At 42.1% G+C, this 24331-nt stretch overlaps 1 protein-coding gene across 3 annotated transcripts in view; it reads left to right on the top strand.

Moving 5' to 3' along the window:
- Positions 1–449: 449 nt before the first annotated feature.
- The window catches only part of LRIG2 (leucine rich repeats and immunoglobulin like domains 2), a 62140-nt gene continuing 38258 nt past the window's right edge, over positions 450–24331 (top strand). The window contains exons 1-2 of one of the 3 annotated variants that reach the window (XM_061121122.1): positions 787–920; positions 4406–4584. Coding sequence is in view for 1 of the 3 variants with exons in the window: in XM_061121121.1 (XP_060977104.1) it covers positions 682–920 (239 nt within the window). In the remaining 2 variants the exon portion in view is untranslated. Of the gene's footprint in view, positions 921–1596; positions 1727–4405; positions 4585–24331 lie in introns of those variants that run through there. The other 2 variants (XM_061121121.1, XM_061121123.1) reach the window with 2 other exon arrangements.

Below are 24331 nucleotides of genomic sequence, written 5' to 3'. Positions count from 1 at the left end.
TTGGGAGTTGCCTTGCATTTGCAGGAGCCATTGACCAGCAGGACTTGCAGAGGAGGCCCAAGCTTCGCTCTGGAGTCCAATGGGCTCATGAAAGCTCCCGCACCCCCTCAGTGTTTACCACTCGGGAGGCACCTCTTCTGCCATTCTCCTTACTTGATGCCGAGAGATGATGAAAGATCCTTTTCTAGTACCAAAGCGGATACATCGCAAATCAGGACTTCGGACTTCAGCGCTTCTGCCGTCACTCCCTTCTAAGGAGCCACTGCGCCCCCCAGCGGAGAAACGGCGGTGGAACCCCAGGGGCCGCCCCTAAACTCTGGACACCTTAAAGTCCTCCTTAAGGAGCTCGCTGTCTCCACCACCTCCCCTCGTGGAGTCCCGCCCCGACGCCCCTCGTCCTGTGCCTCGGATTGGTTGGCTCCTGTGCGTGAAGACGTTGCGTCGTGGGGCGGGGCGAAGCAGCGTTGACCACAGGGCCTCTGTGTTCTGTGTCCTCGGCCGCCGCCCCCGCTGCCGCGCTGTATCCGCCCCTCGCCTGCCCTTAGAGGGTACAGGCGACAGCCGTTTCTCTGGGTGGTCGCGCAGCCGCCAGACGTCTCCGCCGAGCTGCTTTTTCTAGCTGGCTGCTGTTCTCGGCTCGGTCCAGGTCGGGGGGTGGGGGGGGGTGGGGAGTAGGGAAAAATGGCGCCGGCGCCCCAAGGCGTTCGGGAGGAGCCGCTGCTGGAGTGTGGGTCAAGATTGCTTTCCCGGCTGCTCTTCCTCGCCCAGGCAGTGCTGCTCCTGCTGCCAGCCTCCCGTGCAGGCCTCTGCCCCGCGCCCTGCTCCTGCCGCATCCCGCTGCTGGACTGCAGTCGCAGGAAACTACCAGCGCCCAGCTGGAGGGCGCTGGCGACCTCGCTGCCCCCCGATGCCGTCAGCCTGTGAGTAGAGTTGCTGGGTGGGGACCAAAGGAAAGCGGGGGAGAGTGGGTGGGTGGGTTCACCCTCCCAGAGGGGCAGGAGAGAGATGCTTGGCCGGAGGGTGCAGCCGGGAGCCTAAGTTCTGAAGGGAAATGCCATTGCGATGTTGTGAACTTTTGGGGAGGATGGTGGGAGCCTGAAATCCTGGTGTTGGGGTTCTGGAGACTTGTATGAAAACCACCGTTAAAATTCTTGGGACCAGGGAGTATGTGATTCCTGGGCTGGGAGGAGTTGGGGCGGGGATGTTGTTAAGAGCTCACTGGTTCTGGGGCACCAGCATTGGCTCTGAATGGTTGGGGCTCCTCGGCCACTTTGGGCTGCATCATCCAATGCATCAGCTTGAATGATCCCCGGGTATGTGGTTTTATATCCTTATCATGAAGACTTATCTACTGTTTTTTGGCTGTCGTTCACGTTTTGGCTAGTTTTGTGCTGTTTTTCATATTTAACTGGGTTAAAACTTCATGTGTTACTACATCCAGTGCTACCTTGAACAAGCATTTTTATAAATAGCATTTTTCTTCTACTTTAAGAGTCACTGTAAAGAAGAAGGCTTATCCGTGACAGAATTAAGTGATGTGCATTTCCTTGTGGCAAATAATCTAAAAATCAGTACTCTTTGTTTGTGTATAAGAAGCAAGTACCATGGTTGGATGAATTCTTCTGGAGACGCCACTGCTGAGTGCTCATCTTGACAGGCCTGTGTTAGACAGTGGCACCTGAAGAGTTCATTAGTCTGAGTCAGCCTGATGGCATTAGGAACAACAGTAGGTATTAAATGCTGCAATTATGGAGCTTCTTAACCACTAACATACAGTTATTTTCCTGCCACTAACTGAACAATGTATTTATTAATTGACAGACTTCTAATAGAGTCATCTCTAAAAAAAGTCCGAGGTGAAAAATAGACCCAGGTGTGGCTAAGGTATGAGGGGCTGTTGGATGTTTGACAGAAAACAACAAAATTCTGTAAAGCAGTTATCTTTTAATTAAAAAAATAAAAAAGAAATGTAATACAAATAGAATGTCTCTCTTTGCAGTGGTTAAAACCTTTATACATTTGCAATTAGGTTATGTTAGGAAAGAAAGCTACTTTGTAAATTCCTTGAGGAAATTAATGTTAACAACCAAATGTTGTCATAGCATAGATCTGCAGTGTAATAAGGTGTTTTCTGTTGTTTTAGGATAGTGATAACTTTAACTAATTCTGATTCTGTTGACACAGATAAAAGGTAAAAATTTATATCAATGTGCAGCATAGTCTGAATTAAATCTAGTATAGTATCTTAGTAATGCAACAAGTACCTTTTCCTAAGAAATTCTTGAAACAGCTATCTGATTATGACAAACTAAATCTGGTGCAGGTTTAAAAACAACACAACTTCATTTAGCTGTAATTGAAATGAATGTGGCCTACTTTTCAAGCTCATCCATTAATAGATAAACAATAATTAGAAATAGTTTCATGTCGGATACATTTATTTTGTGTCGAGGTTTGATTTTTGTGTAATGAAGACAAATTGCCCAAAGCCAAATAAAATTCAAAAATTTTAAGTGTCCTCTAGTGAAATTGACATTTTCAGTTGAAGTGAAATGCCTTGGAGAGCAATTCTCTTGAAGAAATGTAACTGGATGGAAGCCTTACATTAGCAAAAGAACTCTTACGATATTAAAAGATGGGATTGTGCTGTTTTAAACTGAGAAATACAACATTTTTTAAAAAATCAGTTGCTTTCAGCTATGAAACCAGCAGTGCACGTGGGTTTTATGTATTTTTGAATCCTTAAAACACATGCAGTGCTTTAAGTTATTAATGATTACTCAAATGCTCTAACTTGTGGTAGTCATCAGAAAGTTGGTAGACAAAATTCATTAATCCTGGGTTCTAAAATATGTATCTGTCCCCAGTTACAGGCTTCCCAGGTGGCTTACTGGTAAAGAATCCACCTGCCAATGCAGGGGATGCAGGTTTGATTCCTGGGTGGGAAGGACCACTCCAGTATTTTTGCCATGAAAATCCCATGGACAGAGGACCTGGCGGGCTATAGTTCATAGGTTCACAAAGAGTTGGACATGATTTACTGACTTAATATAAACGCTTCCAGTTACTGACCCAGAGCCCCTGAAACCCTTGTAATTTCCAAAGTGATAGGAGAACTAGGAGCGCCTTTCATTTTTGTGTTTGGTCTTTGACCCTGATTCCTGACACAGAACTCATACATCTCTTAGCATTTTCTGGGTGATAGGAATGTCTTTTGACCAAATGAAGTGACTTTTAGTTGGCTCCAGGATGGCTTCAGGATGGGGGCTGGTCACCAGAAAGACTAAGCCGTGATTAGAAGCTTGGAACTTTCAGCCCCATCTCCCCTCCCCATCCTCCTGAAAGAGGAGAGGGGCTAGAGATTGAGGTAGTATTTGATCATGCCTGTGTGATGAAGACTTCATAAAAGTCCTAAAGTATGGAGTTCAGAGAGCTGCTAAGTCGGTGAACACATCTGCTGCGTGGTATGCTGTGAGGGTGGTGCATCCCAACTCCATGGAGACAGAAGCTCCTGCACTGGACCCTTCTGGATCTCACCCTCTGTATGTCTTCATCTGGCTCTTCATCTGTGTCCTTTATCGTATTTTTTATTACATAGTAATCCAGTAAATGTGAGTAAGTGTTTTTCTGAGTTCTGTGAGCTGCTTTAGCAGGTGGTTGAATCCAAGGAGGTGGGTCTTGGGAACCTCCAATTTATACCAAGTTGACAGAAGTTGCAGGCAACGTGGGGACTTGTGATTGGTGTCTGAAGTGGGAGGCCGTCTTGTGGGACTGAGCCCTTAAGCAGTGAGGTCTACACTAATGCCCGTTAGTGTCAGAATTGAATTGAATTGCAGAATAGCCAGCTGGTGAAGGAGAATTGGTTGGTGTTGCGGGGGGAAAGGCACACATCTGGTGTCAGAAGTATTGTATGTGTGAGTAAAGGAAAACACCAGTGACAAAAATTTTTTGCTTGACCAAACTTTAGTCAGGCTCCTGAACCTTATCCTGGACCCTCTCTGCACATTCTTGTAAAATGCAGTTTTAGCGGTATCTCTACTGAGTCAGTGTAGTGGGAATCCCCCATCCTCAGTATCTGATCAGATTCCTCCACCTATAGCACCCCCCAGGTGATATTTGATTACCCTGACCTGTCTTCAGCAAGAATCCTGTTGGGTCTCTTGAGTTAAAAATCCCCTTTCCCTGATGTTTACTCTTAGTAATTTTCCATTCACCAACCCTACTTGGCTCCTTAGCTGTGAGTTTCCTCTTATTCATGGAGTATTATTCAGAGTTAAGCCCAATCTCTTTTCCCAAACTTCAAAACTTCTTTGCAGTGGTTCCTTTATGGAGAAAGCCTCATCCCCAAAAGTCTTCCTTACCATGCTGTAACAAATATCATTGAATATTTTTTTCCTTTTAACAGTTTGTGGTGCCACAACTCGGGATAGGGTCAGATTCATCACTGGACCCCCGGACCTCTCACCCAGGACCGTAAGTGCATACCTTTGAAGTCGTTATCTTCACTCCTGACTGATTGATCGGGGATCCATTGGTGAGTCCGACTCCTGAACCATTGCACCGGACAAACATCGGTGGAAGCTGGTAAGGACAGATTTAGATGTTTAAGAGTCTGAGTACAGTTGACCTTGAACAGCATGGGTTTGAACTGTAAATAAATACTCCAGTACTACACGGTCCATGTTGGGTGAATCCACAGATGCAGAACCTTGAATACAGAGAAACCTCATGTTTGGAAGGCAATTACAAGTTACCTGTGGATTTTTAACTTTGCAGATGGTCGGTGCCCCTAACCTTCATCTTGTTCAGAGGTTAACTGTATGCTGCAGAAAATGGGATAGAGTCCTAGATAAACACAGGCTGGGTTAGAGTCCCAGGTTCCGTGTTTGTAAGAAAGCTCAGTTAGAGTCCTAGGCTTCTTTGTTTGAGGCGTACTTACTGGCCTGGAAATTTCTTCTTCCTGGCTCTGTTTTTCCTGAGTGGGGATTATTCCTTGACCCCTTACGCTGGAAATCTTTCTTCCTGGCTGTCTGTGAGGCCTCTCTCTCTCTCGGGTCCTACTTCTTCCATGAGAACTTATCAGATGGCTCAAACCCTCTTCTTGAATCCCTGCTGACTCTGTCTGCCTCCATTCTTATTGGCATGCTTTTATTGAGGATAATAGGGAATTTCACGGACTTCTTTGGGAAACTTGAGACCTTTCTACACTGGCTCCTCTAAGACCTCTCCTTCTCTTTGCTCTGCTCCTCCTCTGCTTTCTCACCGCCTTCGGTCTTCCTTCCAGTTCCCTTGAATCCTATGATGCATGTGTGCGCGCTAAGTCACTTCAGTCGTGTCCAACTCTTTGCAACCCCACAGACTGTAGCCTGCCAGGCTCCTCTGTCCATGGGATTCTCCAGACAGGAATACTAGAGTGGATTGCCATTCCCTTCTCCAGAGGATCTTCCTCACCCAGAGATTGAACCCATGTCATGTCTCTTACATCTCCTGCATTGGCAGGCAGGTTCTTTACCACTAGCGCCACCTGGGATATGTCTCCCTCAAAATCCCTTCATCCTTCATCCCTATGTCCACCCTGCCAAACCTTTTTCCACCTCCATCTTTATAGTCACTTGAACTTTGGACCACCTGCTCTTCGCTGGAGTCTATTGAGGAACTTAGGGACCCCCAAAAACAACTGAAAAGGAAAAAGCCTGATTGGAAATACACTGGATGTTTTCACCAGTTGAATGGGCTTTGGAGACATCCAGATAAGTCTCTTTATATCTCCTCGGTCAACACCTAAAAAATTTGGTCCATAGTCTCCATATGATTACCTATCAGGGCAAGGGAACGTGGTCTGTACAAAATTGGTAAACAGATAACCTTAACTTGTCCCATTTGCCATAAACACAACTCACATAAAAATACAGTGAAAATACAAGAGGTTATTATTTTATATAAACCAGTGAGTTTATATTTCTGTGTTTACTAACTTAGGACTAAAATTTTCCAGTGAAACCTTAGATCTGTTAGAATCTGTGTGTATGTTTATGTGGGTCTGTATATATGTTGTAGATAGATGTGAATTTTTCTATTTCTAGATGAAATTACCAAATTAATTTATAAAATCCAGTTCTGTTCAAATTAGCTTAGAGATAAACGAGCAGTTGCATAAGTATTCCTGATGCAAAACTGGAATCCTAGAGTTTTATTGGATCATTGATCCACTCCTTTTAAGATCTCAGTAGTTGTGGTGCATGGGCTTAGTTGCCCAGTGGCATGTGGGATCTTCTGGGACCAGGAATAGAATGCTTGTCCCCTGCAAGTGGATTCCTAACCATTGGCCCACCAGCTAAGTCCTTCCTGTGCCTTTGCCTTCTAAGTAATCTGTCTAGGAGACAAAGATTTTGTATCTTATCAAACTAATTTCCTGTATTTCATGTTGTTTTTTTTCAGATCTTTGATTACTTTAAAAAATTGAGTTTTCTCTTATTAGAAGAGCTATTTTTTTTTAAAGCATCTGTGACTTTCTGTATTTGCGTTTGAAATCTTTTTCCACTTTGTTTAAATGGATAACTGAGTATTGTTTCACAATGACCTGTGATCTTAGTCAGGTTTTTAAAACTTTTTGATGTTTTTGACCTCACAAAATCAAATTCTGAATGGAATCTGTTTGATTTCAAACTAACTTTGAGACTTTCCAGAGTGTCCCTGGAAAATCTCAAAGGATATGTCTCTCACTTTATAAAAGGATATGTTAAACTAATTAGGTTTATTTGATATTTTAAATTACATGAGAAGCATAGGAAGTAAATGAGGACAAACCTTAGGTTATACATGTGTGGATATAAGTTACTAATATAGGTGTTTCAGAAAAATTATGGAGTTCATAGAGATATGAAATAGCCTTGTTGTCTGGTTATTATGTGGAAGTATTATATGCCACAGAGATAACTAATTTTCCTTATCAAATGAACTTTCATCAGAACTTTAATCATAGCCATTTTAAGTCTTTTTTCATTCATGAATAAGTTGTTGTTTTACTCTCCTTCTCTGAAAGTATAAACAGTCAGCCACAGGCAAGAATGCTCCATGATGGCATCAGGAAGGCCATGCCACAAGACTGAGAATTTCCAGAAGTAATGAAGCTGATGAATTGATAAAACGGTTAACCCAAGACCAATTAGAATAATAATTAATTACATCAGACTGATAAACTAATGAGAATGGTTATAATTTTTTATCACTCTTTATTTGAAGCAATGCTGGTTCTTTAATGTTTTTTTCTTCAGATTTAAATAACCTTTTTCTTTTCTGTTGTGTTATGTATAGCTTAACAACAGTAATACCTTTGTGAACAAAGAAGAAACAATTACTTTTTCTCCCTACTTGGTTTCTCCAGAATTCAGAAACTTTCAGCTAGTATTCTTATTTTCATGACAGTGTAGTAATTTGAATAAGTTCAATAATATGCTCTTGTAACAGGATCCAACTTGTAAATGATTGATATATTACTATGGCTTTGATTGATATGTTATATTTAAGAGTGAACTGTGTATGGAATCTGGTTTAAGCTACCAAGGTTGAGTTCATGGACCAGTGTTCTTGGGAAAACTGGCCTGGTATCTGGCTGATGAGGTTCCCAACCTCATAGGTGAGTAAGGAAAGTCACTTCTGGGCTGGCTCAGGACCCTTAGGATATCTTGGGAACCCCAAGAAAAGCAAAATTCACCTGAATCTTTAGGAATGGGAGATGAAGTCTGGTGGCTACTTCCTGAGCTGTCTTCCTAGCCTCGAGAGGCATTTAAAAGCCTAATCTGAGTTTCCTTTTGGTAAGTTTCAGTAGAACCAACTCAAAAAGAGCCTACTTATATGGTCAGTCACTATTCTTGCTGCACTTACGTAAATAATCAGGACCAATCTAATGAGATCAGAATTTGCAAGCAAGAATTAAAAGGTTGACTGTAGAGAGAATGTTTTTTGTTTTAGTATAAAACTGTAGTGCAGGGAGCGGGGATCAGGATGGGGAACACATGTAAATCCATGGCTGATTCATGTCAGTGTATGGCAAAAACCACTACAATATTGTAAAGTAATTAGCCTCCAACTAATAAAAATAAATGGAAAAAAAAATAGGAAAAAAAAAAACCAAAAAACTGTACAGCAGTCTTGTGAATTCTGTCTTGCACATTGGCCAGTCCTTACCACATTCTCAGTTCTAGTTTCCTCTGATATCTGGCTGTGATGCTCCAAACTGATGTTTCCAGTTTTTTTCCCACCCTCCTGACATGGCATCACTGAGAACTAAAGTTGCCCTTTTCCTGAAATTCTGCAAGATGAAGCTAGATGACTTGGTATAAGCCTAAAAAAAAAAGACCACAACACCTTATATATGGGCAACCTCTGTGCCCCCTAAACAGTTAGTGCCTTCACCAGAGACACTGAAACTGCAAATCAGGAGACTTCTTCAGGTGACCACTGCCATCCTCACTCTACAATTAAAAGATGCTTCAAGGTCAAAATCTAAGAATCCCAACTGGCTGCGTCTGGATTGAGAAACTGGGTCTCTAGTTATTAATTTTGGTTTCTCTTTTATTTTCATAGAAACTGCCATTATTAAATGCTTGACTGCTGGCACCATTGAGCAAATATCCACTAATACCAAGTCTCCACAGAAGGTTTACCCTGGTCCTTAATGAGCAAAAGACCACTGACTGAGAAAATAGACATATGTTTCTCCTCTCCTTGAACAGAAAGGGGCCTGACAAAGATTCTTTGACTAAATTTTAATCGGACTCCTGAACCACCTTCTTCTAGGCTCATCTGTATACTTCTTTGTAAAATGCAGTTTTAGCAAGAATCCTGCTAAGTCAGTTTAGCAATAAACCCTTGATATCTGATCACCCTTGATCTGTGATCTGGTTTCTCATCTTCTGCCATCTCTCAGGTGATGTCTGATCACCATGGATTGTTTTCAGCAAGAATCCACTTAGGTCTATTTAGCCAGAACCCCCCTTCCCCTTGTTTCCAGTTTTCCATCCATTGACCTTGTCTGTCCACCCTGCTTCGTGGCTGTGAATCTGTATTAGCACATGCAGTATTTGGAGTTGAGCTCAATTTCTTCCCCCACTGCAGAATTCCATCATTTTAGTCCGTGTACTCATAGAGATAACCTGCATCACCTTGAATAAAGTCTTTCTTACCAGGTTTTAATGAGTGTCATTATTTTTTCTTTTAGCATAGGGAGTTTTTCCTGGACATTTGGTATCACAGGAGTGAGACTTGCTAGAATGGACCTGGCTCATGGAAACATGGTTTGGGAAGAGAAAGGATAAAAGGCAGGGGATGCAGAGCCTTTGATTCCTGGGAGAGCATGTGGTCACCCATGGTATGGAGCAGCAGCTTTGCTGCTCTCAGTTACTAACGGTGAAAGTTACCAATGGAATTTAGAGATGAATCAAATTTCCAGCATGTTGGTTCACTGGATGCATAAGGAAATGGAAACTAACAAAAAGGTGAAATGTTTAATCTCTTGGTTATTGTGATAACCAAATAATAATAGCTGACATTGAAATAATGTAATACAATGCTGCTGCTGCTAAGTCACTTCAGTCGTGTTTGACTCTGTGTGACCCCATAGATGGTAGCCTACAAGGCTCCTCTGTCCCTGGGATTCTCCAGGCAAGAACACTGGAGTGGGTTGCCATTTCCTTCTCCAATGTATGAAAGTGAAACGTGAAAGTGAAGTTGTTCAGTCGTGTCCAACTCTTCGAGACCCCATAGACTGCAGCCTACCAGGCTCCTCCATCCATGGGATTTTCCAGGCAAGAGTACTGGAGTTTTCTTTTGCCTTTTCTTTGTAATATAATGAGTAAGAGCTAAAATTGAAATTAAAAGTGAGTCCTGAGTCAGACCTTGATGTTGGACCAAGGTCAGATTTCACTAAGTCAGAGGTTTGGTCATTGGCCTCAAAGCTGCCCACCAAGGAAAAAGTTATGCAAGGATAGCAGAAAGTACCTCTTAGACCTCTGGTCACCAAGAATATAGTCAGGGTGGGAGGAGAGGAAAACCAAGAAACTACTGAAATCAGGGAATATAGTGTGAAGAAGATGTTTGCTTTTGTGGATCAGTAATACCAGCTTACTGAAGACCAAGGAATACCCTGAAGAACCTTTATAAAAATGGATTGTGGAGTAATTAATTTAGTAGCAGTATCTGGTTTTAGATGCTACAATGGGGAAAAGCATGTTTGAGTTGATGAGAGACCCACAGCTTACCATGAAACAATCACTGATGGCCATATGTGATTCAGACACAAAGCAGTTTGTTCCTGAGGGAACAGCCAGCCTAATGGATTGGACAGAAGCCACTGTAAGGTCTCCCTATCCCTGAAGAAGAGGACTGCCCACCACCTCCAATAAATATCAAGGGAAAGCAAACAGTGCGTTTGTATATAAGCCCCGTGGGTTTATCTTTCTGATAATTGAGATAGTCACCTGCTGAATATGTTTGTTACCCAGTCCATGGTAACTGCTGTGGTTGAGGGGGAACTCTTATATGGGCACCCCATATAACTTTACTGCTGCAAAGCCAAGGGACAGATGTGGAAGGCTTTTGCATTTGCTGCTTCAGCTTGCCCTCTGGATCTTACATAAGTAAGTGTTAGTTGCCCAGTTGTGCCCGACTCTTTCTGACCCCATAGACTGCAGCCCACCAGGCAACGATTTTCCAGGCAACAATCGTGGAGTGGGTTGCCATTTCCTTCTCTGTGGGATCTTCCCAACCCAGGGATTGAACCCAGGTCTCCTGCACTTCAAGCAGATTTCTTTACAGACTGAGCTACAAGGGATCTTACATAGATGCCAATAAAAACATTAGGTTAGTAATAATGAGGAAAGGCAAAGGAGAGAGTCAAGGAACTGATCTTAGCAAGGCAAACTTTTTTTTTTTTCCATTTATTTTTATTAGTTGGAGGCTAATTACTTTGCAATATTGTAGTGGTTTTTGCCATACATTGACATGAATCAGCCATGGATTTACATGTGTTCCCAATCCTGAACCCCCCTCCCACCTCCCTCCCCATCCCATCCCTCTGGGTCACCCCAGTGCACCAGCCCCAAGTGCTTGTCTCATGCATCCAGCTTGGACTGGCGATCTGTTTCACACTTGATAATATACATGTTTCGATGCTGTTCTCTCAGATCATCCCACCCTTGCCTTCTCCCGTACAGTCCAAAGGTCTGTTCTATACATCTGTGTCTCTTTTTCTGTTTTGCATATAGGGTTATCATTACCATCTTTCTAAATTCCATATATATGTGTTAGTATACTGTATTGGTGTTTATCTTTCTGGCTTACTTCACTCTGTATAATGGGCTCCAGTTTTATCCATCTCATTAGAACTGATTCAAATGAATTCTTTTTAATGGCTGAGTAATATTCCATGGTGTATATGTACCACAGCTTCATTATCCATTCGTCTGTTGATGGGCATCTAGGTTGCTTCCATGTCCTGGCTATTATAAACAGTGCTGCGATGAACATTGGGGTGCACGTGTCTCTTTCAGATCTGGTTTCCTTGGTGTGTATGCCCAGAAGTGGGATTGCTGGGTCATATGGCAGTTCTAATTCCAGTTTTTTAAGAAATCTCCACACTGTTTTCCATAGCGGTTGTACTAGTTTGCATTCCCACCAACAGTGTAAGAGGGTTCCCTTTCTCCACACCCTCTCCAGCATTTATTGCTTGTAGACTTTTGGATAGCAGCCATCCTGAATGGTGTGCAATGGTACCTCATTGTGGTTTTGATTTGCATTTCTCTGATAATGAGTGATGTTGAGCATCTTTTCATGTGTTTGTTAGCCATCTGTATGTCTTCTTTGGAGAAATGTCTGTTTAGTTCTTTGGCCCATTTTTTGATTGGGTCATTTATTTTTCTGGAATTGAGCTGCAGGAGTTGCTTGTATATTTTTGAGATTAATCCTTTGTCTGTTGCTTCGTTTGCTATTATTTTCTCTCATTCTGAGGGCTGTCTTTTCACCTTGCTTATAGTTTCCTTTGCTGTGCAAAAGCTTTTAAGTTTCATTAGATCCCATTTGTTTATTTTTGCTTTCATTTCCAATATTCTGGGAGGTGGGTCATAGAGGATCCTGCTGTGATTTATGTCGGAGAGTGTTTTGCCTATGTTCTCCTCTAGGAGTTTTATAGTTTCTGGTCTTGCATTTAGATCTTTAATACAATGGAAAAAAGACAACCTCTTTATCAAGTGGTGCTGGGAAAACTGGTCAACCACTTGTAAAAGAATGAAACTAGAACACTTTCTAACACCATACACAAAAATAAACTCAAAATGGATTAAAGATCCATCTGTTTATTTTAAGGCAAACATTTTAAAACAGGTTTTAGAAATGTGGGGAATAAAGCAAATATTTTTAGCAAAACAAAGGAAATAGGGAAGAATCATGGGATCCAACCCATGGAAAGCAGAATGGAGAATGGAAGGCTTTAGATGACTTTTAAGAAATGGGATGAATAAAACGGACTTTAATTGGGTTGAAACAAAGGCTTTAATACTGCACTATCCAAGGCTGGGCAGGCTGAAGGGACCTCGTTCTGATCCCTGAAGAGTAAAGGGCCTTGAATCTGCTGTTTAGTTTGAAGAAGTCTAAAAGTCCAAAGACTGAGAGTGCAGTGAGAAACATGACCAGCAAATGCTTTGGTCATTGGTTAGGCAGATTAAATGGGATAAAAATTGACCCAAAGGGGGACTTCTGTGGCAGTCCAGTGGTTGGGATGCCACACTTCCCACTTCCACTGCAAGGAGTATAGGTTTGATCCCGGGTCGGGGAACTAGTATCCCGCATGCCTTGTGGCATGGGTGAAAAAAAAATTGACAAAGAGGACCAGGGTCCCTTGGCTCAGCCTATGGTGGGAGTACCCTGAAACCTTTTGCAGTAGAGTGGATAATGGTCAGAAAGCAGAGAATTTCCCAGGATTTTTTGATAGGAGAGCATCTTGCCCTGTGGTACCAAAACCATTTGTGAAACCCGATGCAGCTGAGAACATAAAAGTATAAGAGTTGATAGAATTATGAAAGTAGGAATGTTTAAACAGGCTTTATGTAAAAAAGCTGTATCTCCTTTATCTGAATATTTTATGGGAATGGGTGTTATATCTGGATGGGGATTGCTTCCCTCACTTAGTATTGTAAAATAAAAACCTGTTAATATCAGCCCTAGTGGAGTCTACAGTTAAGAATGTAAGGTGAAAGTTTGTGGGAGATTGATATGTTTGATCAGACTTTTACCTGATTACATAATGAGGATGGACATTGTATCTGATCAGGGAATGTTTCCTGTACCACATAGTATCGTAAAACAGAAGGCATGTAAATCTACCCTTCAAGCAATATTAATTGGACCTGCTAAGTGGTCCAATGAGATGGACCAAACCCACACAATATAGGGTAGAAGTTGGAGTGTTGGTATGAACAAATTCTCTGTGTGATAGCCCTGTGTGTACCCGAATGCCTCCCAGCAGCAACTTCTAGGACTTTAGACAGCAGAATTCCCAGTTGAAGGGTAGTTATTGGCTTGCTATTGCACATTAATTGAAACTGCCACTATGACTAAAACTCATAAAGTAATCTTGAAATGTGAAATACTCGTGATGTCTTGCATAATGTCTGATAAACACTCTGGGGGAGGGCAGTGCCCAGAAGAGTAGTAAAGTGGAAATGGTTTACACAGAATCGTACTGCCTGGGGCGTGTGAGGAGGGGATCCTGAAGAGCAGGGAGCCTCTTTCCCCCCAGGACTGGCTGTGGAACTGTGAGCAGCTGCTGGGTTCTGTTGTCACCTAGCAGTGTCCTATAACTGACCAGCAAAGAGTTACTTAGTTTGTGAATGACAGTTGCAAGGTGAATGGACAGCATCCTATTTGGAAGGCCACCACTGATTGAAGAAGGTAAGGACATTAGCTCAGTGGGTTGAATTGCATGCTGTTTTCCTGGAGTCCTCTTCTTTCCTAGAGTAAGAATTTAACAGTGGTAAAAACCCCTGTTTGAGTTTGACTGATGGGCAGTGGCCTGTGGCCAGGCCATATGGTCAGGCAGAAGAGTAGTGAAAACCTGGCCTGTTTAAGGGATGCCCTTAAGGGGCAGAGCCCTGTGGGAATTACTGTGGGAATTTGAAGGGTGCATTAAAGTAGGACTTTCTTGATGCCCACTAGGAGAAGCCACTTCTAGGTTCAGAAGGTGATTAGGATCAATAAGCAAATATGCCTGTGTGATTTCTTGAGGTGGTGCCTGAATGAGTGGATCTGGGGACACTGCGGGAATGCAGAGATAGTCTGAATCTATAGACGTAATTCTCTTGTACCCCTGAGGCACAAAGTGACAGTAATTGTTGACAGAATAATGTTCTGTCTTCAAGCAAAAGAGACAAAGGCAGCAGATGGTTATGTCAGATTGCTCTGGTGGAAAGGCTTGAACATAGCTGGTAAGTGAGCCTGGTGCTGGTGGGCCTGAGGGGCTACAAATGAGTCCCGATAGAGTAGACACTGACTCTGGACCAGGCTTTGCTTACTTGATGGTAGATGCCAGTGTTCAAGAGTGCTTTAAAAGAACCAGAAGAGAAGGTAATTGTACCAATTTGGATGGTCGACCATCATCTCTTCAGACCAAAGAATATACTTTATAGCCCATAATGTCCCAACAGTGGGCAGAGAGAGAGCCTCCGCAGGGTACTAGTTTGATGGAGAACTGGAATGGGCAATTAAAACATTGGTTATCTAACATGGGGGAGATACAGATGTGAAAGGCTGGCTTATTATATACCATCAAAGTGTACTCACAGCATGGGGTGTGGTTAAAGGAGTGGCTGTACTCTATATAGAGTTCTCTTTTGGTGAATCTGGGGAAGAGGGTATGGAATGACTATGCAATTCTTACCAAAGGAGAAGAATGCTGATGTAATAACTATATTTTTTTCTTTCTTCCCCATGTCATATCAACTTTTTTCACCTGCTTGATGCAGTGGTTGCCAGGGCCAGGGCTGCAAATACAAGTGCTGGAAATGGATGGTTCTTAAGCAAGAAACTAACTCTAATTTTAGATTTGGGGCCAAGGTTCCTAAGTGTCTGGTGGGGTGTGTTGTGCTTTCATTCCATCTTGCAAAATTGAGGTCAACAGTGAATGTCTCTATATTGCCTGGTGGTAGAAATAGCCCAGTAGTTCTATACGTTTGTAACCTTACCCTAAATGAATGAGTGGATTGAAGGGGGGGAACTTGCTAAACTAGTATTGCTGTTTGCTATCTAGATCAGCACAGTGGCTGAACCTGATGTTCCTTCTAAAGTTGGAAGAGTTTGGGTTGGAAGAGCTGAAGATAAAGAAACAAATAAATGGGTTGTTATAGTGAGGGAAATCCAATATTAACACCTCAGAAGGGCTCAGAGTAGTAGATAATATCATATCTTAGTTCAGTTACACCAGACAACTTAAAGAATGAAATCATATGTTTGCCTAGACCATACCTGCATTTGGACCCTGACGAGTTTAATTGGAAGCCTGCAAACCCAAGTGGCCATGCCTGGAAATTATTTTTCATATCATATGATGACAGATGGTCCAGTTATTAATGACTGAATGGGATTCTAACAATGTGCCAGTGTCTTTTTTGAGTTGTGTGTCATTTTGCTGTTAGGGGGGTTGGCCAGAGACCAAGAATGTGGGCTGTGAAATAACAGAAAATACGTGAATTGATTTCTGCTCCTGGTTCCTGGCACAGAGCTCCTGAAACCCCTGTGAATTCCAAAGTGAAAAGAGTATTTGAAATGTCTACTGGTCTAATATTTGTGTTTTGACCCTGATTCCTGACACAGAGCTCCTACATCTCTCAGGATTTCCTGGGTGATGGGAGTGTCTTTTGACCTAATGAGGTGACGGTTGGTAGGCTCCAGATAGCTTCAGGATGGGGGTTGGTCACCAGAAGGACGAAGCTGTGGTTAGAAGCTTGGAACTTTTCACCTGCATTCCCCTGCCCCCTCCATCCTCCTGAAGGAGGAGAGGGGGTAGAGATTGAGGTAATACTTGATCATGCCTGTGTGATGAATCCTCTGTAAAAATACTGAAAGTATGGAGTTGAGAGAGCTTCTGAGTTGATGAACACACCTGCTGGTAGGTATGCTGTGGGGGGGGTTCATCCCAGCCCCATGGAGACCGAAGCTCCTGCACTGGACCCTTCTGGATCTCCCCCTGTGCGTATCTTCATCTGGCTGTTTATCTGCGTCCTTTATCATATTTTCTTGTTATATAATAGACTAGTAAACATAAGTGTTTTCCTGAGTTCTGTGAACTGTTCTAGCAGGTGTTTGAATCCAAGGAGGGGGTCATGGAAATCTCCAGTTTGTAGCCAAGTCAAACAGAAGTTGTGGGTAACATGGGGACCTTCTATTTGTAATTGGTGTCTGAAGTGGGGATGGGGGCAGTCTCGTGGGACTAAACCCTTACTTTATGGGATCTGCACTAACTCTAGTTAGTGTCAGAATTGAATCGCAGGATATCCAGTGGGTGTTGGAGAATTGGTTCGTGTTGGGGGGAGAAGTCCCAAAATATCTGGCGTCAGGAGCATTGTGTGTGAGTAAAGATAAAATTTTTTTCCTGGACAGAAACTTTATTATTAGATACTGTCTTTAAAAATTTTTTTCTTATAGTTGATTTACAGTGTTGTGTTAGTTTCAGGTGCACTGCAAAAGGATTCGTTGTATATATATACACACGTATCTATTCTTTTTCAGGTTCTTTTTGCATGTAGGTTATTGCAGAATACTGAGTAGGGTTCCCTGTGCTGTACAGTAGGTCCTTGTCGATTATTTTATGTGTAGTGTGTATTTGTTGATTCCAGACTCCTGATTGGTCCTTCCCGCCCACGTTTCCCCTTGGTAACCATAAGTTTGCTTTCAGAGTCTGTGATTCTTTCTGTTTTGTAAATAAGTTCATTTGTACTTGTTTCTTTTTTGGATTCCACATATAAGCAGTATGTGATATTTGCCTTTCTCTATCTGATTTACTTCACTTAGTATGATAATGTCTCGGTCCATCCATGTTGCTGCAAATGGCATTATTTCATTCCTTTTTGTGGCTGAATAATATTCCACAGTGTATGTGTTACTACATTGTCTTTATCCATGCCTCTGTCAGTGGACATTTAAGTTGCTTTTGCATCTGGGTGGTTGTAAAAAGTGCTGCAGTGAACATTGGGATGCATGTATGTTTTCAAACTGTGGTTTTCTCTGGATATATGCCCAGGAGTGGGATTGCTGGATCATATGATAGTTCTACTATCAGTTTTTTAAGGAATCTCCATTCTTTTCTCCGTAGTGGTTGTACCAGTTACAGGTACTGGGTGTTTTTTGGTCATGTTACGCAGTTTGCAGGATCTTAGTTCCCCGACCAGGGATAGAAGCCAGGCCCCTATGTGAAAGCACTGAGTCCTAATCACTGGATCGTCAGGGAATTCCCTAGATACTGTCTTTGCTTCTGTCTGTCAGAAACTTCTAAATTTTATTTGGTTATTTAAAAACTCGCCGGATTCTTCATAAGTGCAGAGGTCTGTATCACATTGTTCTGATTTTACACCCCTACCACCCCCCATACACAGAGATTGAGGGACCAGGTGTATTAGTCAATTTTCCATTTGTTTCAAGTAAGGGCATTAGAACCCCTCTTTTCCAGCATTTATCTGTTTTTATGGTCATGATTACTTTGATATTGAATGGTTTGCCTTGGAAACGAACAGAGATCATTCTGTCATTTTTGGGATTGCATCCAAGTACTGCATTTTGGACTCTTGTTTACTATGATGATTACTCCATTTCTTCTAAGGAATTCTTGCCCACAGTATAGTAGATATAATGGTCATCTGAGTTAAATTCACCCATTCCAGTCCATTTTAACTCACTGATTCCCTAAAATGTCAATGTTCATGCTTGCCATCTCCTGTTTGACCACTTCCAACTTACCTTGATTCACGGACCTAACATTCCAGGTTCCTATGCAGTATTTCTCTTTACAGCATCGGACTTTAAGTCCAGCACCAGTCACATCCACAACTGGGTGGTGTTTTTGCTTTGGCTCAGTTTCTTCATTCTTTTTGGAGTTATTTCTCCACTGATCTCTGGTAGTATTTTGGGCACCTACCGACGTGGAGAGTTCATCTTTCAGGGTCCTTTCTTTTTGCCTTTTCATGCTGTTGATGGGGTTCTCAAGGCAAGAATACTGAAGTGGTCTGCCATTCCCTTCTCCAGTGGACCACAGTCAGAACTCTACCATGTCCCATCTGTCTTGGGTGGCCCTACATGGCATGGCTCATAGTTTCATTGAATTAGACAAGACTGTGGTCCATGTGATCTGTTTGGTTAGTTTTCTGTGACTGTGGTTTTCATTCTATCTGCCCCCTGATGAATAAGGATAAGAGGCTTATGGAAGCTTCCTGATGGGAGAGACTGGCTGAGAGGGAAACTGGGTCTTGTTTTGATAGGCAGGGCTATGCTCAGTAAATGTTTAATCCAAGTTTCTGTTGATGGGCGGGGCTGTGTTCCCTCCACCATAGTTTGACCCTCCAAGAGCCTGTTTCCCCAGTCCTGTGTAAGTTCTGGCGGCTCTGTGGTGGGGTTAATGGTGACCTCCTCCAAGAGGGCTTATGCCATACCCAGGTCTGCTGCACCCAGAGCTCCTGCCCCTGTGGCAGGCTGCTGCTGACCGGTAACTTCACAGGAGACACTCAGACACAGTTCTGCCTCAGTCTCTGCGGGGTCTCTGGGTCCTGGTGTGTCCAAGGTTTGTTTGAGCCCTCTGAGTGTCTCTGGTGGGTATGGGGTTTGATTCTAAACATGATTTCGCCTCTGCTACCATTTTGCTGGGGCTTCTCCTTTGCCCTTGGACACGGGGTATCTTTTTTGGTGGGATCCAGCATTCTTCAGTTGATGGTGGTTCAGTAGTGAGTTGTAGTTTTGGAGTTCTTGCAGAAGATGAGCACAGATCCTTCTACTCCACCATCTTACGCCACAAAATGGTATGGACCTAACAGAAGAAGAAGATATTAAGAAGAGGTGGCAAGAATACACAGAAGAACTGTACAAAAAGATCTTCATGCCTCAGATAACCATGATGGTGTGATCACTCACTTAGAGCCAGATCCTGGAATGCAGAGTCAAGTGGGCCTTAAGAAGCATCACTACGAGCAAAGCTAGTGGAGGTGATGGAATTCCAGTTGTGCTATTTCAAATCCTAAAAGATGATGCTGTGAAAGTGCTTCAGTCAATATGCCAGAAAATTTGAAAGACACAACAGTGACCACAGGACTGGAAAAGGTCAATTTTCTTTCCAATCCCAAAGAAAGATAATGCCAAAGAACGTTCAAACTACTGCACAATTGCACTCATTTCACATGCTAGCAAAGTAATGCTCAAAATTCTCCAAGCCAGGCTTCAACATTATGTGAACCATGAGCTTCCAGATGTTCAAGCTGGATTGAGAAAAGGCAGAGGGATCAGAGATCAAATTGCCAACATCTGCTGGATCATTGAAAAAGCAACAAGTTCCAGAAAAACATCTACTTCTGTTTTATTGACTACGCCAAAGCCTTTCACTGTGTGGATCACAACAACTGTGGAAAATTCTGAAAGAGATGGGCATACCAGATCACCTGACCTGCCTCCTGAGAAATGTATATGCAAGTCAAGCAGCAACAGTTAGAACTGGACATGGAACAACAGACTGGTTCCAAATCGGGAAAGGAGTACATCAAGACGGTATATTGTCACCCTGCTTATTTAACTTACATGCAGAATACATCATGTGAAATGCCAGGCTGGATAAAGCACAAGCTGGAAACAGGATTGTCGGAAGAAATATCAATAACCTCAGATATGCAGATGACACCACCCTTATGGCAGAAAGCAGAGAAGGACTAAAGAGCCTCTTGATGAAAGTGAAAGAGGAGAGTGAAAAAGTTGGCTTAAAACTCAACATTCAGAAAACTAAGATCATGGCTTCCGGTCCCATCACTTCATGGCAAATAGATGGGGAAATAATGGAAACAGTGAGAGACTTTATTTTTTTGGGCTCCAAAATCACTGTAGATGATGACTGCAGCCGTGAAATTAAAAGACACTTGCTCCTTGGAAGAAAAGTTAATGATCAACCTAGACAGCATTTTAAAAAGTAGAGACGTTACTTTGCCAACATAGATCTGTCTAGTCAAAGCTGTGGTTTTTCTAGTAGTCATGTATGAATGTGAGAGTTGGACTATAAAGCTGAGCACTGAATAATTGGTGCTTTTGAACTGTGGTGCTGGAGAAGACTCTTGAGAGTCCCATGAACTGCAAGGAGATCCAACCAGTCCATCCTAAAGGAAATCAGTCCTGGGTGTTCATTGGAAGGACTGATGCTGAAGCTGAAACTCCAGTACTTTGGCTACCTGATGCAAAGAGCTGACTCATTTGAAAAGACCCTGATGCTGGGAAAGATTGAAGGCAGGAGGACAAGGGGACGACAGAGGATAAGAATGTTTGATGGCATTAGCAACTCGACGGACATGAGTTTGAGTAAGCTCCAGGAGTTGGTGATGGACAGGGAAACCTGGCGTGCTGCAGTCCGTGGGGTTGAAAAGAGTCGGAAACGACTGAGCATCTGAACTGAACTGATGGTCATGATAGCATCAAAAAATTAGCAAATACATGATTTTAGAGTTAAGGGCAATTCTGTAGATTAAATATATTTAGCTTTATGGAAAACTTGTAACCTTGACTTTATTTTCATTTCTTGTTGACTGGTGGCAACTTCATCATGTATTTGGGAACCACTGCTAGACTAGATTAATTGGATTTCATATACTCAGTCATGTCTGATTCTGTGACCCCAGGGACTGCAGCACTCCAGGTTACCCTTTCCTTCATTGTCTCCCGAAGTTTGCTCATACTCCTGTCCATTGAGTTGATGATGCCATTCAACCATCTCATCCTCTGTCATTCCCTTCTGCCCTCAGTCTTTCCTAGCACGAGGGTCTTTTCCAGTGAGTTAGCTCTTTGCATCAGGTGGCCAAAGTGTTGGAGCTTCAGCTTCAGTCCTTCTGATGAATATTCAGGGTTGATTTTCTTTAGGATTGACTAGTATGATGTCCTTGCTGTCCAAGGGACTCTCAAGAGTCTTCTCCAGCACTGCAGTTCAAAAGTATTAATTCTTCAGCACTCAGCCTTCATTACGGTTCAACTCTCACATCCATACATGACTACTGGAAAAACCATAGCTTTGACGATATGGACGGCAAAGTGATGTCTCTGCTTTTTAATATGCTGGTTTGGTTGGTCATAGCTTTTCTTCCAAGGAGCAAGTATCTCAATTTCATGGTTGCAGTCACCATCCACAGTGATTTTGGAGCCCAAGAAATTAAAGTCTGTCACTATTTCCATTTTTTCCCCATTTATTTGCCATGAGGTGGTGGGACCGGATGCCATGATTTTAGATTTTTGAATGTTGAGTTTTAAGCCAGCTTTTTCACTCTCCTTTTCGTCTTCATCAAGAGGCTCTCTTTACTTTCTGCCATTAGGGTGTTGTGATCTGCATGTCTGAGGTTATTGATATTTCTCCCAGCAGTCTTGATTCCACCTTGAGCTTCATCCATCCTGGCATTTCTCATGATGTACTCTGCGTATAAGTTAAATAAGGAGGGTGACAATATATAGCCTTGACGTACTCCTTCCCCAACTTTGAGCCAGTTCACTGTTCCATGTCTAGTTCTTACTGTTGTTTCTTGTCCTGCATACAGATTTCTCAGAAGGCAGGCAAGGTAGTCTGGTATTCTCATCCCTTTAAGAATTTTCCACAGTTTGCTGTGATCCACAGTCAAAGACGTTAGCCTAGTCAGTGAAGCAGAAGTAGATGTTTTTTTTTGAATTCCCTTAGTTTTTCTATGATCTTTTCAAAGAATAGTGCAATTTGATCTCTGGTTCCTCTGCTTTTTCTAAATCTAACTTCTACATTTGGACGTTCTTGATTCACATATATGGAAGCCTAACTTGAAGGATTTTGAACTTTACCTTGGTTGCATGTGAAATGAGCATAATTGTAGAGTAGCTTGAACTTTCTTTGACATTACCTTTCTTTGGAATTGGAATGATAACAGACCTTTTCCAGCCCTGTGGCCGCTGCTGAGTTTTCCAAATTTGCTGGCATGTTGAGTGCAGCACTTTAACAGCATCATCTTTTAGGATTTTAAATACCTCATCTGGAATTCTAACATCTCCACTAGCTTTGTGGTAATGGTTCCTAAGGTCTACTTGACTTTGCACTCCAGGATGTCTGGCTCTAGGTGAGTGAACACATTATCCAGGTCATTAAGACCTTTGTATAGTTCTTTTGTGTGTTCTTGCCACTTCTTAATCTCTTTAGCTTCTGTTAGGTCCTTGCCATTTCTGTCCTTTATTGTGCCTGTTTTTGCATGCAATGTTCCCTTGGTATCTCCAGTTTTCTTAAAGAGATCTTTAGTAGATCTCTAATTGTTTTCTTCAATTTCTTTGTATTGTTCACTTAAAGCTTTCCTGTCTCTCCTTGCTGTTTTGATTTACCATAAACTCCTTTTGACACTGAGAGTGCCTTTCTCATCGCACTTTCCCTAGCATTGATTATCATCATCTAAATTATTTTTTGTTAATTTGGTAGGGGAAAATCATATTGGTTTAATTGCTTTTCTTTGTATAATTTGATTCTCTTATTATTAACTTGCCTCCACTACTTCCCTTGTCCTGAATGGCACTTAATTTTAGGTGTTAGAACCACTTGGAAAGAGGAGAGTAGTGTGCTCAGTATATCTTTGAGGACTTTTATCTTTGACCTTTGGTCTTTTTGACAAGATCTTGCTGGGCAAGGGAACAGTAGTTAAGAGATGAAGACAGACAGACAAGGCTACTGCTGAAAAGTGGTAAGAAACCTAGGGTCATTTTACCTTGCTAGACTCCCCTGCGTGTGAAGTCGCTTTGGTTGTGTCCAACTTGTTGCAGCACTATGGACTGCAGCCCGCCAAACTCCTCTGTCCATGGAATTCTCCAGGCAAGAATACTGGAGTGGGTTGCCACGCCCCCTCTAGGGGATCTTCCCGACCCAGGGATGGAACCCAGGTCTCCTGCATTGTCAGACAGCTTCTTTACCACTACCACCACCTGGGAATCCCACAGACTCCCTACCTAAACCTGTATCCTGACTGTTCTCCAGTGAGATATCCAAGGAGCTATCCAACAGTCTACTAATATGTCTTGCTGTGTTTATCTAAGACTTCACTTTTAAAATCTAATTTTAGAAAACATGCATAAATTATAAAAGGGCATATATTCTTATTAAAAGAAATAAGCAAAACAGAGGTGAATTAAATAGAAAAGCATCCATCCCTTCTTCTGCCCCTTCTATCCTACCTTCCTGTGGTGCAAATAGGGATTTATAGGAATTTCATCTTGATAATGAATACTGTTTAGTGACATTTTGGTGTCAGTGAGACTATCTTTTCTTTTCTTTTTTTTGAGACTTTATCTTAAGGTGATCCTGTAAACTCCAAGAGGGATTGTATAACTCCTTAAGTGCCTGTTTTATTCTCTGCTTTTTAGTGCAGTGCCTGGCATATGGCAGATGTCAAATATTTGTTGACAGGTTTATTGTAAGGCGGGAGAAGAAAAGAAAGAATCTTAGCAGAGCATCCTTTTGGGTATTAGATTTCTGGAGAAGCGCAGTGGTTCTCAGCACTGGCTGCAGGTTAGATTGCTACTTGGAGAACCTTAGCACAATACCAGTGGTTGGGTCTCACACCCCAGCGATTCTGCTTTGATTGGTCTGAAGGAGACCCTTGCATCAGTGTTTTAGATATTCCCTGGTAATGCTGATGTATAGTGGTGGTGAAGAACCGCTGAACCATAAATGGTTGTTGCTTACTGAATGTTACTTGGAAGATCTGTGCTTTACTTAATTCTTTAAAAGAATTAAGTCCTTTATGCTTTGGAAGACACTTTTATTTTTATAGAGATTGTTGTCCTAATTATGTTTCATTATATTAGAAGTATTTTGCATTTCCTTATATACAACATATATAATCAGCACATGAGTAATCAAAGAATTACTTGTACATTAAGATAATCATTTGGCTTCCCCATGCTGGAAAATACATTTCCCTCATCTTAGGTTCATGACATTTTATATAGTATACTTTCTTTATTAAGGACTCTTTAATACTAATGGAAAACTGGCATTTAAGCAGTAGAGAAAACAAATCATATTAAGAGATTAGCAAAAATGTTTAAAAAAAAACAA

This window comes from Dama dama, chromosome 20 (assembly GCF_033118175.1).
Source record: "Dama dama isolate Ldn47 chromosome 20, ASM3311817v1, whole genome shotgun sequence".
Taxonomy (NCBI): Eukaryota; Metazoa; Chordata; class Mammalia; order Artiodactyla; family Cervidae; genus Dama; species Dama dama.
The sequence above is the reverse complement of the archived record's forward strand: the minus strand, read 5'-3'. Positions and strand labels throughout refer to the sequence as shown.